The following is an 18,623-nucleotide window of genomic DNA, read 5'->3' on the forward strand; positions in this document are numbered from 1 at the left end:
TTGAAACGCCAACAATAATTTTTCTTGTATGAAATAAATAGAACACTAATTTTACTAATTGAGAATAAATATGAACACAAAAAATTAAGTGAAAAAAAACAGGGAAAAAAAATGTTATAAATGTGACAAAATTCTTGCTTTTATGAAAAAAACAACGATTTGCTTCAAACTTTTTCTCCAACTTTATCATTATAACTCTTTCATTTCCATATACCTCTGTGACATGACAAATAACTTGAGGCCTCGTCTGTTACAAAAAAAAAAAAATAAAATAAAAAAATAAAAAATAAAAATAAAAATTTAATTTAGTATTAATAAAAAATAAACTATTGCTAAAACTTCTTAAGACTTTTCATAGCACATTGCAAATGATTTGTTGATAGCATCTACAATATCTTGTCGTTTTTTCTCTTTTGTCAGTGACAGTCAGTGACTGTCAATGACAAATTGTGACAAAAATATTCCTCAACTGACATTTCGTTTAAAAAAAAATAAATATTGGGAACCTGATCATTTTATTTTTATTTTATTTTATTCAAAATAATAAGAATTGTTATTTATCCATTTTCTTATAAATTTTTATTGTTATTAAGAATTGTGAAATCGTTATAAATAACCCTTTTTGACAAGCCCTAAATATCTTGTCAGTCATTTTGTCATTTTTTCAATTTTCGCTTGTCATGTCACAGAGGTATAAATTTCCATTTCAAAAAAATACAGAAAATTTAGAAAAATGAGAAATAGGTTCGAATATTCAGAGTGGAACTAAATTCATAAAGCAAAAAATATCATTTCAAACAAGAAAAAAAAAATAGTTAAATGTAAGAGTTGAACTTATCTTATCAAAAAAACTAATTATGTATGTGATCCTTTATGGATTATCGTTTTCAACACCACTTTTAACACATACATATTGGATAAAAAAAAACCATATGAAAATTTGTCCCTTAATAAAATGTAATTTTCAAAAAGGCTTTCTATTTTTTTGCTATACATGCAGAGGCAACACACTTACTTTACGGATAGCGATGACATTGAATTTGATCTTCAAACTCTTGAGAAAAACTTCCAAGCAACTCAAAATCAAATTCATAAGGTTTTTTTTTGCTTTTTTGATATATTATTAAGCAATGAAGCTTTGATTCAAACTCGTAAAAGACCTTAGCTGGCATTAGGGAGTCGCATGTAAAAAAAGTTGGAGAAATTATCGCTGAAAAAGGTTAATAAACAGATTATTCTTTTTTTTATAAATTTACTACAATTCTTTATCAGGAAACCAAGAGAAATTTCTGGCTCGCGATAGATACATTGCCGAAGCAACTTTATACCACGTTTCTTACCTTTTTATTTCTAAAAATATGAAATATCTGTTGTTCTTGCTTTAGACTATTGCACAGACAGATGCTCGCCATTCTAGAATGAGAGCCTCAATCGAGCGAAAGGCAAATATCAGAGGGAGAAAGCCATCTACAGATGCTTCGTCGTTCCTTGGAAAACGAATGACAAGAGGAGAAGCCACTTCCGAAAAGCAAAAAAAGAAGGATGCAACTTCAAGCGGAGGATGGCTGATATATGATGAAGAAGACGAGAAAAAATTGAAAGAAATCAATGAGCTCAGAAAAAAAAAGAGAGAGCTATATGCGCAAAAGGATCATACTCTTCGAGGTCTTCCAACAAATGATCTTGATTGTATGAATAACAAAACTCAGAAAATTAAAAAAAGAAATAAAATAAAATAAAAATATCCATTTTTAGAAAAATTGAATTATTCATTTTTCACTTTTAATTGAAAAATTATTTTTTATTTTGCATCAACATTTTAAACGAAAATTTTGAAAAATGTTCATTTATTTAATTTATTTTATATTTATTTGTTTTTTCTCGTTCAGCTGAACTTCGTGTGCAGCAAAATACGATTGTCCGCTTTCTCCACAAGACGATGAAGACGCTGGACGAGCGGCGGGCGTTCCACAAAGAGCAGCAGGAAAAAGTCGACCGGATGCTCTTTGTGAAAAACGCAAAGCTAACAGACCCTTCATTCACCCTCTTTTCCCCAGCCCCTGTCAAATTTCCTCCTCCTTCCCACTCCTTTCCACACAGCAGCTCATTCGAAAATAGCTCCTCTGCTTTTTCTTCTTTCTCTGCCTGCCCTACCCGCACTTCGCTTTCCATCCCTTCTTCTCCGCTTTCAGGACGCACTCCTTTTGCCCCTTCTCCTCGTTCTCTTTCTCCACATCCGCAAGCTGGTTCTGATGGTTGTTCTTCTCCAACTGGAAAAGTTTCTTCTCCTTCACCTTCATCTTCGTCTTCATCATCATCATCATCATCATCATCATCATCATCATTTTCTTCTTCTTCTTCTTCTTCTGTCTCATTCTCAAACCTCCAACCAAAACAATCTTCTGCTCGTTCGTCTTATTCATTTCCTCATCGCTCCCCTTTTGCTCCTTCAATCACGCCCCGTTCACTTCATCTTTCGTATTCAGCTGAAACTGATCCAAATGACAAAATGGGAAATCCATTTGTTTCTTCTCCTTCTTCTGCTTCTCTTTCTCTCTCTCTTTCTCCTTCTCCTTCCTCTCCTTCCCTTTTTACTCTTTCCCCTTCTTCTTCCTCTTCTTCTTCTTCTTCCTTTTCCTCAACTTCCTCTTCTTCTTCCTCCTCCTCTTCCTCTTCCTCTCAAACTGACTTGTTTTTGAAGAGTCTTCCACATCAGCCACTGACTTCATTAGAAGGCCCAGCCTCTTTCATTTCTTCAGCTGCAGCTTCGTTTGTATCACCCACAAAGCTGATTGATCCAATGCTTATTGAAAAACTGTATATGGAGAGAGAAAAGGAGAAGGAGAAGGAGAAGGAGAGAGAAGAAAGTGGGAAAGGAGAGAAAAACAGTGGAAATTTGAAAGAAACAAAAGAACAACAACAACAACCAAATCACCAAGAATCTTCTTCTCTTTTGTCCTCTTTTTATTCTTCTTCTTCTCTTCATAACCGTTCAAAAATTCCTCAACTTAGCGAAAATGAGGTGATTGTTTCGCCTGTTTATTGCGAATTTGACGAAGAAGACGATGATGATGATGCAATTTGGCTGAGAAAAAGGAGGTTGGAAGAGGAAAAACAGAAGGAAGAAGAAGAAGAGGAGAGGAGGGAGTGGGAAAGAGAAAGAGAAAGAGAAAGAGAAAGAGCAGAGAAGGAGAGGAAACAGAGGAAGATGAATGAGATTGCGAGAAAAGAACAAGAAGAAAGAGAAAGGGAAAGGGAAAGATATGCAAAGATGAATGAAGAAGAGGAAGAGGAAAGAGAAGGAGAAGAAAAAAAAAATGAAGAAGCGAAAAGAAAAATGGAAACTTTATCTTCTAATGAAAGAAGTTTAAATCAGAACGAAATGGAAAACACTTCAAAAACAAGAGAATTTGACATGTCTGTGAATTCTTCTTCTTCTTCTTCCTCTTCCACCTCTTCTTCTTCTTCTCCTTATCCTTCTTCTTCTTCTTCTTCATTTTCCTCTGCTTTTTCTGAATGGGCAACAGAAAAACCGCAGATTAATTCACAATCTTTCGATGAAGCACCACATTTATCTCCATCTGAAGATTTATTTGATATTCATTCAACTTTTCCTTCTTTTGAAGAAGAAGAGGAAGAGGAAGAGGAAGAGGAAGAATATAATGAAGAAGAAGAAGAAGAAGAAGATACTGAAGGTTTTAAACACAAAGAAGCAAATGAAATGACAGAAGCAAGACAACAAACAGGAAATAACAGTTCACCCCCTGCTTCTTCTTCTTCTTCTCATTCTCCTTCATCTTCTCCTCTTGGCTTTCTTCCATTCCAGCAACAACAACCACTTCGTTCTGATTCTGTGAATGGAAGTCACATTTCATCAGACACGTCATCACAACATTTACAAGACAATTCACAAAACATTTCATCATCATCATCTTCTTCTTCTTCTTCTTCCTCTTCCTCTTCCTCTTCTTCTTCTTCTTCATTATCACCTTCTTCTCCTCCTTCTTCTTCTCTTTCTCCTTCTTCTCTTCTCCTTCTTCCTCAAACGTCCTCAAACCAAAAGCAACCTTCTTTCATTTCACCTCCTATTACACAAAGAAGATCAATTTCTTCTTCTTCCTCTTCTTCAATGCCAACTGCTTCTGATATATTGAATCAAGATGCAAATGACATAAGCAAAATGAAAAAGAAGAAGAAGAAAAAGAAGAAAAACTCCAAACTTTCACAACAACAACAAAAATCAAATATTCATTCTTCTTCTTCCTCCTCCTCTTCCTCTTCTTCTTCTTCTTCTTCCTCTTCTCTCCCTCTCTCTGCCTCAGACTCCCCTCAAACCATCTCCCCCTGGGGAACCAGCCCCGAATGCGCCTCTGACCGCTCCTCTTTCTCCCATCAGTCACCTTTTCTTGTTTCTCCGGTTGTTTCGAATGCTTTTAACGCTTCTTCTTCTCCTCATCCTCCTTCATCATCATCATCTTCTTCTTCTTCTTCTTCTTCTATTTCTTCTGATGCTTTTGATGCTTCTTCTCCATCATCAACAACATTGTCACCTTTACAACAACCACTACCTTTATCATCATCATCATCATCTTCTTCTTCTTCTTCCAATTATCAAACGCATCCAGTTGTCCTCTCTCCAACATCTGCTGACAACTCAGCTCTTGTTCTCCCGAATTCTCCTTCGGCCATTTCACATCCTTCTTCTTCTTCTTCTTCTTCTTCTCAAAAAGACAATAATAACAACAATAACTCATCATCATCATCTTCTTCCTCTTCCTCTTCCTCTTCCTCCTCCTCCTCCTCTTCCTCTTCATTTCCCCAGTCTGAATCGAGTTCTGAATGGGCCCAGCGTCTTGTGGATTCGATTGACACGCATTTTCTTCAGTCACAATTGCAAACAGATGAGAAAGTGAACAAGCAATTGAAGAAGATGCTGAGGGAAATGAATGAAGAAAAAGAGAGAAAGAGAAAAGAAATGATGAAGGAGAAGGAGAAGGAGAAGATGAGGAAGAGGAGGATGAGAAGAAGAAGAAGGATGATGATGAAGATGAAGAAAGGGGGGAAGGGGAGAAAGGGGGGAGTTAATGTTGGAAATGAAGATGATGATGAGGAGGAGGAAGAGGAAGAGGAAGAGGAAAATGATGATGATGGAGAAGAAGATGTTGGCTTTGAAGGCATCGAAGATGAAGAAGTGGAAGAAGAAGGAGAAGAAGAAGAAAACGATCAATACGAAGAAAGAGAATTCGATGAAGGCATAATCGAAACAGAAGAAAGAAGAAAGAAGAAAATGGAAGATAAAATGAAAGAAAAGGAGAAAGAGAAAGACGAAGATGATTTGAGCAGTAAATTGAAGAGGGTTACCTCATTTTCTGCACCCGACATCGCATTTGCAGCGAATTTGGATGGAAAAAACAGAACGGATGAAGAATTTGCAAGACTTTTAGCAGATTCATTGGCAAATGGAAGAGAAGGAAGGGAAAGTTATAATGAAACAAATAAAACACAAAAATCAAAATCAAAAACGAAATCGAAGTCAAAAAATCAAAAAGGCAAAGCAAAAAAGGGGAAAAAAGGAAGAAGTTTGAATTTTGAGGAAGAAGAACCAGATTTGTCGTTTAAATCGATCATTGGCTCGGCAAAGGCAAGTTCCCGATACGATTTTCTGAACGAGGCAAAGAAGGAGAAGATGATGAAGATGAAAAATGATTCAATAAAGTCTTCTGTTTCTCCTTCTCATTCTCCCTCTCATTCACCTTCTCCTTCTCTTTCTTCTTCTTCTCCTATCCCTTCTCTTTCTCATCTTTCCCCTTCTTTCAACTCCACAATTCATCCAACCACTTCTTCTTCTTCTTCTTCTTTTCGTCCTTCTCCTCCTCTTCCTCTCATCCCGAAGCCAACTGTCTATTCCAATGCCTCCTTAACCGCCCTCTTCGGCTGGATTCCTTCAGACATTTCGCTTCTTCCTTATGTCAAACCAGAACTTCGCATGCAGTTTGAAGAAGAAGAGCGGAAAAAACAAAAAGCGGAAGAAGAAGTGCGAACACAAAGAGAACAAGAGAAGAAGAAAAAAGAAATTAGAAGGCAAAAACAGCAGGCAACAACGTTTTATGTGAATGGGCAAGCGATCACCCGCCCCTTTGGCAGGAGAAACACCGAATGGGAAGTGAAATATTGGCATTCGTTTCTGTTTGGCACACAACCTCCGCCTTCTTCTGGAGCTTCTTCTTCGACAGAAATGTCACCTGCTTCGTCTGCTGCTTCTTCACCCGTGAATTCGAGGCCACAGAGCAGAGATTTTAGAAAGGGGGTGGGGAATGGGAAAGGGGCGGGGAATGGATTGTCTTCTCTTTCTTCTTCTTCTCCTTCTTCTCCTTTTGCTTCTCCGTTTTTATCATCTTCCTCTTCTTCTTCTTCAATTGACACAGAAGATTTGAATGTGAATGAATGCAATGGACTTTCTGCAGAAACAAAGAAGCTGTTATCATTTCTTGTAGCTGGATTTTTCCACAAAAGAGAAGAAGAAGAGGAGGAAGAAGAAGAATTCAACAGAAATGGAGCAGAAATGCAAAGAAGTGATAGAAACAAGCAAGACAATGAAGTTATTGTGTTTGTGGATGGAGGAAGCGATGTAGATGGAAGAGGAGGAAGAGGAGGAAGAGAAGGAAGAGATGGACTTACTCAAAGAAGCATGCCATTTCCTTCTGTTTTATCGCTAACAACCCCTTCTGCTTCAGTTTCATCTTCTTCCTCTTCCAATTCTTCTTCTTCCACCACATCCTCTTCTTCTTCTTCTCTTCCCATTCAATCCCCCACTCTCCAAACTCCCATCCCTCCTCCTCCTCCTCCTCCTCCTTTCCTCTCTGCCACCAACAGACAGCCCAGCTTATCCTCCCTCCGCTCTGGCCAAACCATCTCTTCCTCTCTCTCTGCCGGCACTTTCGCCTCTTCGCAGTCGCAATCATTGGGAGCTCATCGCCTTCTTTTCCCTGTCAAACGCATCCGCTTTACACCTGCTGCTTCAAAACCAATGAAAAAACTGCCAAATTATACTGCTTCACTCAACATTTCACCAGTTGCTTCTCGTTCTCCGTCACCTAATTCTCCGGTTTCTCCTATTTCTCCGATTTCTCCCGTTTCTCCGTGCTCTCCGATTGCTGCTGGACAAGGGCAGTCTTCGTTTCATTCATTTCCTTCTTCATCTTCGTTGCCTGTAAGTTCTTCTTCTCCTTCATCTTCTTCTCCATCTTCATCTTCTTCATCTTCCTCTTTCTCCTCCTCCTCCTCAACCTCTTCTTCTTCTTCCATGTCCCGCTCCATCTCCGAGTTCATATCTCAGCTTCAATATGTGTTCACCCCATCGATCGTCGAGATGGTTCGTGTTCTGCTCACAAGAACATCGCAATCAACACCAAAAATGCTGAGTGAAGCAGCAATGGAAGCAAGCAAGCTGAAGAAAAGCATGGAAGAAAGCTATAAGAAAAGTGGTAATTATAATGATGATGGAATGGAAAGGGGGAAGGAGAAGGAGAAAGAGAAAGAGAAAGAAAAGGAGAAAGAAAATGGAAAAATGAAAGATGATGAAGAAGACAATGAAAATGATGCGAAGAAATTTAAGCCTCCAACTTTGTTTTTCACTCCATACAATCTTCAAAGAAATATCGATAAAAAAGGCAAAGATCTATCATTTTCATCAAAGCCCTCATCATCTTCTTCCCCTCTTCGTTTGTCTCCCATATCATCCAGTTCTTTATCAACATCTTCTTCCTCCTCCTCTTCCTCCTCCTCCTCTTCTTCTTCTTCTTCTTCCTCTGTTTCATTCGACCACTCCAACATGCCCCTCATCTTCGACCGGAAGCTCAACTACATCGACGACTTTGCCACAGAAGCCGAGAAAAAAGCGCGCGAAGCCAGAGAAAGAGAGGAGCAAGAGGAGAAAGAGAGAGAAAGAGCTATGCAAAGAGCAAGCGTGCAGCTGTTGCCCACACGAAGCCTGGTTCATTCGAGGCAATCTTCGTTTTCTGACCTGAGGCAGTTGCATCAGATGGAAAGGGGGAGCAATGGAAAAGCTGTGGCTTTGCCGGGAGGTTTGCCATTGCAAAGAGTAAGTTCATCTTTTTTGTCGTTGGTTTCTTCAAAACTTGCTTCTTCGACTTCTTCTTCTTCTGTGAATTCTTTATCACCATCTTCTTCCTCTTCTCACGCTTCTCATTCTTCTCATTCTTTATATCGCTCGCCACGTGGAGATCGCGATTTCTGCATTTCTTTGGCAGGACAGAGCAAAATAGAGAAGAAAAACGGGGCTGAAGCCAAAATGCGCAAAAAGCAGGAAGAACTGGACATTTTAGAAGCAGAAAGAGAATTTGAAGAGAAAGAGAGAGAGAAAATGAGGGAAAGAGAAGGAGAAAGGAGGAGAGGAGCCGGAAAGGGGAGAGGGAGAGAAAACGAGAGAGACAGGGAGAGGGAAGCAGAAGCAGAGCTGTGGAAGATGAAGAAGAAGCAGAAGCAGATGGAGCTTCAGCTTCTTCTGCATCCGATGCCCAATTCGTCGCAATCTCTTGCCACTGCCACAGGAATAGCTGTCAGCTCGCTCCATTTTAGCACCCCCACATCGTCTTCTCCTTCGACTCCTTATTCTTCCTCTTCTCCTTCCTCTCCTTATGCTTCTGCTTCCTCTTTGTCTCCTTTAACGTCCTCTTCGGTTTTTTCTCCTCCTCAAACTCCTTCTCATCTTACTTCTTCTTCCTCTTCCTCTTCCTCTTCTTCTATTTCGACTATTGCTTCTTCTTCTTCTTCTTCTTCTTCTTCTTCTTCTTCTTCTTCTTCTTCTTCTTCTTCTTCTTCTTCGCTTTCCACTCCAACTTCAACTTTTCGTTCGTCTTCCAAGCAAACTCCATCAAAACTCAGAAATCCGTCTCCTCTTCGGCAGTCCAGCAGTAATTTATTATGCAAAGATCCTTCTCCTTCTTCCTCTTCCTCCTCCTCCTCCTCTTCTTCTTCTTCTTCTTCTTCTTCTCTTTCGTCTCTTTCGTCTCATTCACCGTCTTCCACATCCCAACCACATTTATCATCTTTGACTCCACTTTCATCTGCTCCTTCTCAAATCACTCCTTTCACTCTTCATTCCCTAAACACAAAAACAACTTTTTCTTCTTCTGCTTCTTCTTCTGCTTCTTCTTCTTCTTCCTCTTCACAAACTCAAATTCCACAAATGTCTGAAATGCAAAAAGCCCCTCCAACTCCAATTTATCAGCACCAGACGCCGTTCCTCTTCTCTTCAGTCGCAACACCTGCAAAGACATCTTCTTCTGAAGAAAACAACACCACAAAAATTGAGTTATCTTTTGATGCAACTTCAGAAAATACACAGCATCAAACAAAAACACGTTCTTCTTCTGTTTCTGCTTCATCCTCTTCTTCTTTTTCTTTCTCTTCTACTCCTCCTCCTCCTCCTCAATCTCTTCCATTCCATTTGACACTACCAACTTTCGAGTCTTCGCAGCTTCCTCGCACTTTGCTAGGAGCAGGCAGAAACCGATCCATCATCGACAAAAGAAGAAAGCACGACGAAGAGAAAATGAATGAGAAGAAGATGAAGTCGATTGTTGTTGAAGATAGGCTGAAGGAGAGAAGAAAAGCAAACGGTGGTTTGCAAATCAAACAGCTAAAGCAACAACAGCAGCAGCAACTACAGTCATCTTATTCTTCAACAGGAAAGATGTTAAATCGCTCTTTTTCAGCGAAAAACAAGCCATTGCGAAGTCTGTCAACTGCAAGTGGAGTTCGATTGGACGAAGAGAACAAGCCATTTTCTGTCGTCGAAAGATTTTTGTCGGTCGACGAAGAAGCAGCAAACAGCGAAAAAAGCAGCGGGACTATAACAGCCAGAAAGAGCGGACTGAAAGAAATGAGAATTTCTTCATATTCATCATCATCTTCTTCTGCTACTACTGCTTCTGCAAAATCTGCGACCTCTCTTTTGGTTGAAGCAGCGAATGCAGCTGCAACACAGGCACAGGATGCAAGTTCTGATACACTTGCAGCTACATCATCATCGTCATCATCATCTTCTTCTTCTTCTTCTTCCTCATCCTCATCTTCTTCCTCTCGCAGTTCGCAATTGGCGTTTGCTCATCAACAATTGCGAGCAACTGTTAATGCTATTAACCAAAAGAAGAAATCAGCACCAACAAACGAGGAAGAAAAGAAAGATCACAAACTTAGGAAGAGAAGAAGGTTGGAAGCAGCATTGTATGATGAACTGAAAAAGGAAGTTATGTGGGGAATTGGAAAGAAGTGATAAAAAAAGGAGAAAAGTTTGGAACAAATACGCAATATGAGGAGATTCAAACGAATAAATATATTCTTAGAATTACAACTGATAATGAAAAAATGAAAATCTATTCATTTCGTGTTAATGTCATCAGTATTTTAAAAATTAAAACGAAATAAAATTCATTTTAATTTCAATTTCATTTCAGACATTTTGAACTGTTCTTCTTTTTGGGTTATTTAAAGAATCATGATTTTTTTGTTAAATAAATAAATTAATAAATATTTTTTTCAACAAAATGTATGCGCTTTTATTTACTGAAAAATACTCAATAATCAACTCAAAATAATTTTATTCATTATTTCACTCATTTTAGTGTTTTCATTTTCTGCATCTGATAAATCATCATAGAAAATCTTCAATGTGTTGAGTTTTTTTTCTGTTTTTTATCTTCAAACAAAGCCTTTTCAGTTGATTCATTCTCTTTTTCTTCATTTTTTGAATTTATTTTCTTTCTTTTCTTTTTTCCATTCAATAAAAAATTCTTCATCAAAAATTAATTTTCCAAAATAATCAAACCTTTTTGTTCTTTTCTTCAGAGTCACGGAAGGTTCTTTTTGCAGCTTGGCTAACACTTCGTGCCACTGATGTGACAGTACTCCGCTCTTCGCTAAAGATGATTTGATTGTTGACGGCAACAAAGATGTTTGCAAAGCTTGTGGAAGCACATCAGCTAGCGCTTCTCGTCGCAAAATAATTGAAGAAGAAGAAGGTGCTTAGTATTTGGCATTAATTGACTTTTTAAAAACAGCAAACACTGCACGATCCAAAGGCCAGGCAATGCGAGTGGTGTGGGGTGCAAAGTTGACGATAGCAATTGAAGAATCGGCAAACTTCTTCCATAAGTCAGGCTGCGCTCTTGAAGAATGGGAATCAAGAAGGAGAAGGCAACGTTCATCATTCTTCTTCAAAGTGTCTCTTCTTTGTGTGATCCCTGGGAGCAACACTTTTTCAGGGTATTTAAGGATAAGTTCTTCATTCATCCGGTCTTCATTTTTGCCCCAAACATCCAACTACGAATTCAAAACGATGTGTTGTTCATCCGGTAATTTCCTGCAATGCAATATAACAACGCTTTGTTGGGAAAAGCCATCAGCTGCTGCTGCTACTACAAGAGCAGCATTTGGTATATTCATCAAAACTTTGGAGTAACCAACAGGTATGTCGGAATGATGGAAAACAAGAGAAGAGAAAGAATCAGAGAGTCGAAGAGAAGATTCTTCAATATTGAAGATGAGAGAGTTGGAATAATGATGTTGATCATGAAGGATTTGAAGAAGAATGAAAAATGTATAAAGAGTTTGCTGATGTGATTCAGATAGCCCTGGATATCGACGTTTCGAAGGTGAGAAACCTTTTGCTCAGGATTTTTTTGGAGTATTGATAAAGATAGGCTTTTAGAAATGTTGACTTCATCTTCTTCGTCGAAGTCGTCTTTTTTCATTTCATTGATAACAGTGTTTATCCAAAAAATTATTAATGGATAAAAACAACATATGGGTGATTATTTTTGAATACATAAGTAATTCTTTTTGAAAAGTCGCAAATGTTTAATTTTCAAATAAATCAAAATTTTTAATTTTGCTCAAATTTCTGTTTCTACTCACGAATCTTCTTTAGAATGTGTGAAATAGCATTATCAAGAAATAGATTCCATATTAGTGAAGTTTGGTGTTTGTTAACAAAAATTTGAGCAGAATGTGAAATTTTTGATTTATTTGAAAATTAAACATTTGCGACTTTTCAAAAAGAATTACCCACATTTTTTTCAAACAAAATTTGCGGTTTGAAAATTCTTATTTAATACAAACAAAAGTACACTGAAAAGTGAAAATAATAATTAAAGAAAACTTCATCTTTTTTTCAGCTTGAAATTTTGTTTTTGAAATTGTTTTGATGAAATCTATCATTTAAATACAAAAACTCTATTCAATGATATACAATCTTCGAAAAATCAACACCCATAAAAAATATATGATTTTAAAAATAAACATGCATACGATAAAAAATGAAATAAACTTTTTTTCTCATTGGCGCAGTATAATAACTTGTCACACATTCATATTCTATTTTCAGCACTCCAAATATCGTTTCCTTTTCTTCCTGCTTGAATAATTCTAATCTTCCATTTTTTCCTGCCTTTCTTCCTTTTTTCACAGTCAATACAGCAGTATCAATTACCGAGCGAGAAAATTCCTTCACATTTGCAGCATCAGCAGCCCAATCTTCCCCATTAGCAATATTTTTCGTTACACGTTCTAATACACTTTCAATTTAGCGATAAAAAAAAAGATTTCTTTGAATAACAGATATTTTCAATTTTATTTTCCTTTTTAATTTCCACAGTTTTAATAATAACGAAAGAATTTATTAACTTGGAATAAATTATTTATGACCTAATTTATTCCTCATAAATATTTATACCAAGATCGAAATGAAAGTTCAGTTCTTTCATGTTTTCCATTCGATTAAAATAAAGCATGATTTCAAAATAAATGAAAAGCAAATCTTTAACATAAATAGAAATATTTGAACATTCAAAAACAAAAAACTAAAATTTCAAACTTTAAATACGATCCACCCAAAATATGAATTTTTGAGAACCTTTATCATTTCACAAAAGACGTTGATTTGTTGCACACAAGTGTTTTTCTTTTGCTTCGTTTGCAGAAGTTCTCATCGAGATGTTGCTCCTCATTATTTTCCAACTGATCGCAGCATCTTCATTTTCGTGTGACATTGATGAATCTGTCATTCGCGCTCATCCTGTTTTGCATACCAACAAAGACAAGGCATCAGATTGCATTCGCTGCTCGATAGTCTGCTTTTCAGAAATGGCTGTGCTCTTTGATATTCAAATAATGGCATCCAACTGCACAGTCAGCTTCGCAAAAATCTCGTTTTGTCCTCAAGGCAAACACAGTCTGTTTTCTTTTGCAAACAGCGTTGCTTCTATAATGTACTGTCTCATGATTCATCGTGTGGTGGAAGCTCCTCCATGCTTCTTTCTTCGGGACACACACGCATTTCTCGCAAATGTCAGCACAATTCCAGGAAATGCAATGACGATTGTTTCTCCTCTGGTGAGTGCACTGGCATTGCCTGCCTCTGCTTCGTGCTCCTCGTTGGAACTCTCAGCTTCCACCTTCTCTTCGCTCCGCCTCGCATCTGCACCATTTTTGTCGGCTCCATTTGTCTCTTCTGTCTGTGTGCTGTCTTCTGCATTTACCAATATTTCTTCAAACAGCCAGCTGCACAAGAGCGCATGCTCCGCTTGCACACAGACATCGTTTGTCCAGTCTTGCACTTTTTCGGGAGTCGATGATGTGTTTGATGGAGGAATCATCCAATCTGTCAATGCCCCTTCCCATTCCACATTCTCTCACAACAACACCCTTTCGAGGTGCATTCGCACTTCCAACACAAACTACACAAATCAGAAGCAAATGGATCAAATCACCCTCGAACCAGGAGAGCATTTCTTTTCCGATTGCGAATGGCACAATACATTTTCTGAGGTTGATGGAGGGGCAGTTAGTTTGTTTGATAGTGTTGAATCTTCATTAACAATTTCCCTTTGTTTGTTCGACAATTGTACTTCAAATTCCCGAGGGGGTGCGTTGTTTGATAACAACACTGCATGTTTGAAAGTGAATTTATCAATTTTTAGTAATTGCACTGGAGGTTTGGGTGGGGCAATGTACTTTGGAGCTATTTTGAATCATTTGTATTTATCGTTCAACAATTTTTCAAATTGCTTATCTATTGAAGGAATTGGCGGAGGGATCAGCTGGAGATATGCAAGTGAAAACTTGAAATTAGAAAATGAGGAAGAATCAAGTGGCTCAATGATATATAACATTATTATTTCGAATTGTACTTCAAAATCCACCATTGGGGGTGGTCTATCTATTTATGAGCCGATCTTTGAAGTGCCTGAACTTAGAGAATGCGGTTTTCTCAATTGTTCTTCTTGGAGAGATGGTGGCGGTTTGTATTTCAATGTGCACGAGTTGACACTCGAAAATGCAACACTCCTGTTTTATTGTCTTTTTGTCAACAACACATCCCCAAACGGTGACGATGTCTATTTCGTGGATTATCATTCCCGCCTCCAGCAGAATCCAACACATGGATGCGCATCGCTCACAAAGTCTTCGACAAGGCTCGTCATATATAATGACCAGTTGCACACACACCCTGAATGGCTCGATGATGCAAAGAGGGTTTATGCCGACGGAGCCAAAGGGAACGACAAATCTGCCAGCTGCGGGGTGTCTGAAGGCAATCCGTGCAGAACCGTCACACATGCGTTTACCATGCTGCTCCGCTGCGAATCATCTTCAATAATCCTGATGAGCTCAGTTTTTGACAGCGAGCCCGATACCATCGATGTCGGGGCAAGCAGCATGCTTGTCAATGGAGTTGAGCGAGAAAATACAGTGCTCAGCTCTGCCCCTCTTCCAAGCTTGCACCCACTATTCGCTGTTTCCACTGGGTCGCTCACAGCTTCCAATTTCACAGTTGTGCATGATCCATCAAAAAGCGATTCGATTCTCTTTTCCTTGAACTCCACAGGGATGATCGCACTCGACTCTGTAAGTGTGAAGCGATCTGCAAGCAGTTCTTCTGCACTTTTTTCTGCTCCCCTGCTTTGCTGCAAAAGTGGAGGCACAGCAACAATTTCGAACACTGATATGGCTGGCTTTTCATTTTCCGCTTGCTCTGCAATATCCTCTGACCATTCGAATCTCACTTGTGTGAACTGCTCTCTCTCAAATATGAAGTCCGAGCAAGACAGCGGTGCGGGAATAAAGGCCTCTGTCAGTTCGCCGAACACATTTGCATCAAAGAACACAACGTTTGTCGGGTGTGCATGCTCGATGGGCAGCGGCGGAGGCATCGCCATCTTCGAGCAAGGTGGGGGCAAAATTCGAATCGAGGGCACAGCAGGCTGCACCACTTTTTCAGCATGCACTGTTCCAAAAAGCGACACATCCAAAGGAAAGGGCGGAGGGATCTTCATCCACACAAAAGAACGTGTCTGCGATGCGTGCCTGTCCAGAATATCGTTTGCTGGCTGTGATGGCTGGAAAGGGAAATGCGTGTTTTATGATGCAGCCGAGCTCAGTGCGGTGGTGAAGAGCACAACACTTGACTTCGATATGGACGGAATGAATGACGACGATCTTATGGGGTTTGAGGCTGGCTTCCAGACACAGCCCGTTCCATTGAAAGCTTATTTGCTCCAGCTGGACGGATATGGATGTGTGGGAGGCACAAACAGCAGAGATTTCAAAGGATGCGGAGCATCTGCATATCCTTGCGAAACAATCAGCTGGACTGTAGAATTAAAATTCTCATCCAAAAAGCGGGCAATCCAACTCCATGACAGCTTTCGATGGACAGAGCACATCGCCATGGATCAGAGAGAATGGGATGTCAGATGCAAAGAAAAAGGCGGAACAATTCATGTCGACCTCTCACAAAACCAAAAGGCCACAAACATGATTGAATCAAAGAACCTGGTAAGCTTGTCCAACATGGACTTTTTGGCTGCCTCTCCAATCGGAGGCACCATCGAATGCTTGATATTGTGTGCAGACAGTATTCTGACAATCACTGATTGCTCGCTGAAAACAGAAAGTGGAAGCATAGGCACGCCCTTTGCAAAGGTTGCAAAAGGAAAATTGTATCTGGTATCGTTCAAAATAGCGTCAGAGAGCATCGACGCCTCTCACGTTATCGTTGTCTCTGGAGATAACTCAAAAGCATTTGTGCAATCCTCAGAGTTCAAAGGGCTGAGCAGCACTGGAAAGTTTGGGCTTTTCGATGTTTGCATGAGGGGAACAGTCGAAATGGAGAACAGCACAATAACTTCATGCAAAATGAAAAACTCGGCGATGGTTGGAGACGAGGAAGGAAGCATTCTGATCGCATCAAATGTAACATTTTCTGCAATCGAGCGCAGAGAAGGAGACGGCAGCTGCATCCATTGTTCGTGCCTTGGCAGACAAGCCAGTGCTTCAACATTCAAAAAATGTCTGTTTGAGAATTGTGCAGTCAAGGAAGCCGGGAGCGGAGGAGGCGCACTGAAATGCTGCTTGGACACCGGGGCAACCCTGCTCATCGATGAATGCCAATTCGGAAATTGCTCTGCTCCGAGCACCGATACGGTCGGGCATGGCGGGGGCATCTTTGTAGACTTGCACGCAGCGGATATTGCTTTCAAGATATCCTCACCGTTGTTCATGGCCTCTGCGCCAAACAGCGCATATTACGGGGCTGACGTGTTCATCCAATCACCGAATTTGACCACAAGCATTACAAAATTAACCATTCCCTTTGCACACAGCACAAGCACAGGAAATGCCGATTCTCTGCGAGGATTCGACGGAGAAGACAAAACAAATGCAATCCCACTCATCTATTTCATTTCCGATGTTGGCAGCATTGTCCATGCAGATTCATCAAATGGACTGGATGTTGCTCCATGCGGATTCACAGACTATCCGTGCCAGACGCTGAGCCACTCATTGACAAAGCAGATGGCAAAGGCAAAAAATATCGGCCTTTCCGATTCATTCGAGCTGCGTGAAGAATTGGCACTTTCCGATCAACACGGAATTCACATCAGCGGTGTCAATTCATGTTCCTTGTTTGTTGTTGTCGAGGCAAATTCTTCACAGCCTGGAGTGATAACAATGAGCGATAATTGCCCAACTGCCATGATGGAATTTATCAGGTTCAGGCTGCCAAGCAAGCTCCAAGCGCATTCTTCTTTTGCCTGCCAAAACTCGCAAGGCGAGCTGGTGCTTCAAGATTCCATTTTCGAGACTCTGGACGAAGCGCCACCGCTTTCTTATAATCTAATCTCAGCATTGTCTGGAAGCATCACCATCAGCACAGTAACAGCTGCAAACATTCCTCTGTTGGATGCCTCGTTTCTTGTTGCAGCAGGCTTCGCTTCTGTGCTTCTGGATTCCACATCGCTGGCAGGAGTGACAACCACCTCGCAGCACGGGCTGATATTTCTTTCATCGCAGAATGCCTCTCTTCTCATCGAAGACTCCAATCTGTTGTCACAACACGCCAGCCAAGATTTCTCTTTTATTTTCTCCGACAACGCAAATGCAATCGGCATTTCAAACACATCAATGAAGGGATTTGCAAAAAATATGAAAAATGGCTCAGCCATATGTTGCACAGTTCATGACCAGCAATCGCTAAGGATTATTGGCAGCACGTTTGAGTCATGCAGTGCTGAAGGAGGATATGGAGGAGGGATATATGTGCAGGAGCACAAGGGAGGAAAAGTGACAATAGGCAACACAACCGATTCACCCACGATGTTTGCCAAATGCACATCCACAGAAATTGATTCCAGCGGAGGACTGGGCAGTGGAATATATTTGCACATGACTGATAGCTCAGCAGGAGTTGCAATGAGCAGCATTTCGTTTGTTGAATGTGATGCGGCAAGAGGCGGAAGTTGCGTATTTGTGGAGGCAATCAATTTGTCCTCTGCAATTACCAGCGAGCTTCTTGGTTTCGAGTTCGAGAAAAGCAACAATTCATCTTTCAGCGAGTTGGCCGGCTTTGAAGGAGGCAATACAACATTTGTCATACCACTGGTACTGTTTCTCAGAAACTTCTCATCGCCAGCATTCGTCAGCAACAGCGGCATCGACTACAGGATGTGTGGTTACAAAGACTATTCGTGCAACTCCATAAGCTATGCTGGAGCAGCAAGATATGGCAGCGCAAAAGGCAAGGTGAGACTGGCAATAGACTTCGAATTTGCAGATCACATTGCATTTGTGCGTCAAGAGATGGAAATCGATGCTGAGGATAATTCAGCAGAATTGCTCGTTCGAAGCGACGGTCTTGGAGAAGGAAGCGGCTTAATCGAGGTCAGCGTTGATGTTTCGTTCACAGGAATATCGTTCAACATTCCTTTGGACTTCTCTGTGAACCGCGATTGCTTATTGTTGGGCAGTGGATCTGTGTTGAGCGTGGCTGATTGCACAGCAAAAGCGATCGGCTCAGGGGTGTCGTACTCGATTGCTTGCTGCACCAGTGGAAAATTAGTGCTGAGCAATTTCACAATTCTGAGTGTCGAATTTGCGATGGCAGCTGCCATCAAAGTCAGCGGCAGAGAAGCAAAAGGTGAGTTCGTTTGTCTGAGCATCTACGGGGCAAAAACGGGGGAATCTCTGGACTGATTGTCGCTGATAATGGAGGGGCGATCGGGCTTAAGGGATCGTTGATAAACTGCACAACAACAATTTTC

General features: G+C 40.2%; 4 protein-coding genes across 4 annotated transcripts; 2 read left to right on the top strand and 2 right to left on the bottom strand.

Annotated features, from left to right (window-relative positions):
* Positions 1 to 994: 994 nt before the first annotated feature.
* On the top strand, positions 995 to 10,544 carry MONOS_14679 (uncharacterized protein; the record flags this gene model as incomplete). The annotated part of the gene is made up of 5 exons (XM_067867502.1): positions 995 to 1,096; positions 1,159 to 1,219; positions 1,273 to 1,331; positions 1,386 to 1,689; positions 1,890 to 10,544. 5 exons carry the CDS (start codon positions 995 to 997, stop codon positions 10,295 to 10,297), a joined length of 8,934 nt encoding a protein of 2,977 aa, XP_067721419.1. The 3' UTR covers positions 10,298 to 10,544.
* Positions 10,545 to 13,304: 2,760 nt separating this feature from the next.
* MONOS_18116 (uncharacterized protein) lies at positions 13,305 to 13,676 on the bottom strand (the record flags this gene model as incomplete). The annotated part of the gene is made up of 1 exon (XM_067871103.1): positions 13,305 to 13,676. The coding sequence occupies one exon, from the start codon at positions 13,674 to 13,676 to the stop codon at positions 13,305 to 13,307; it is 372 nt and encodes a 123-aa protein (XP_067721420.1).
* An 882-nt stretch (positions 13,677 to 14,558) lies between these two features.
* MONOS_18117 (uncharacterized protein) lies at positions 14,559 to 15,356 on the bottom strand (the record flags this gene model as incomplete). The annotated part of the gene is made up of 1 exon (XM_067871104.1): positions 14,559 to 15,356. One exon carries the CDS (start codon positions 15,354 to 15,356, stop codon positions 14,559 to 14,561), a length of 798 nt encoding a protein of 265 aa, XP_067721421.1.
* Positions 15,357 to 15,495: 139 nt separating this feature from the next.
* MONOS_18118 (uncharacterized protein) lies at positions 15,496 to 18,555 on the top strand (the record flags this gene model as incomplete). Its single annotated transcript, XM_067871105.1, has 1 exon — positions 15,496 to 18,555. One exon carries the CDS (start codon positions 15,496 to 15,498, stop codon positions 18,553 to 18,555), a length of 3,060 nt encoding a protein of 1,019 aa, XP_067721422.1.
* Between the last annotated feature and the right edge of the window lie 68 nt (positions 18,556 to 18,623).

Source organism: Monocercomonoides exilis, assembly GCF_001643675.1.
Source record: "Monocercomonoides exilis strain PA203 chromosome Unknown scaffold47-789622, whole genome shotgun sequence".
Taxonomy (NCBI): domain Eukaryota; phylum Preaxostyla; order Oxymonadida; family Polymastigidae; genus Monocercomonoides; species Monocercomonoides exilis.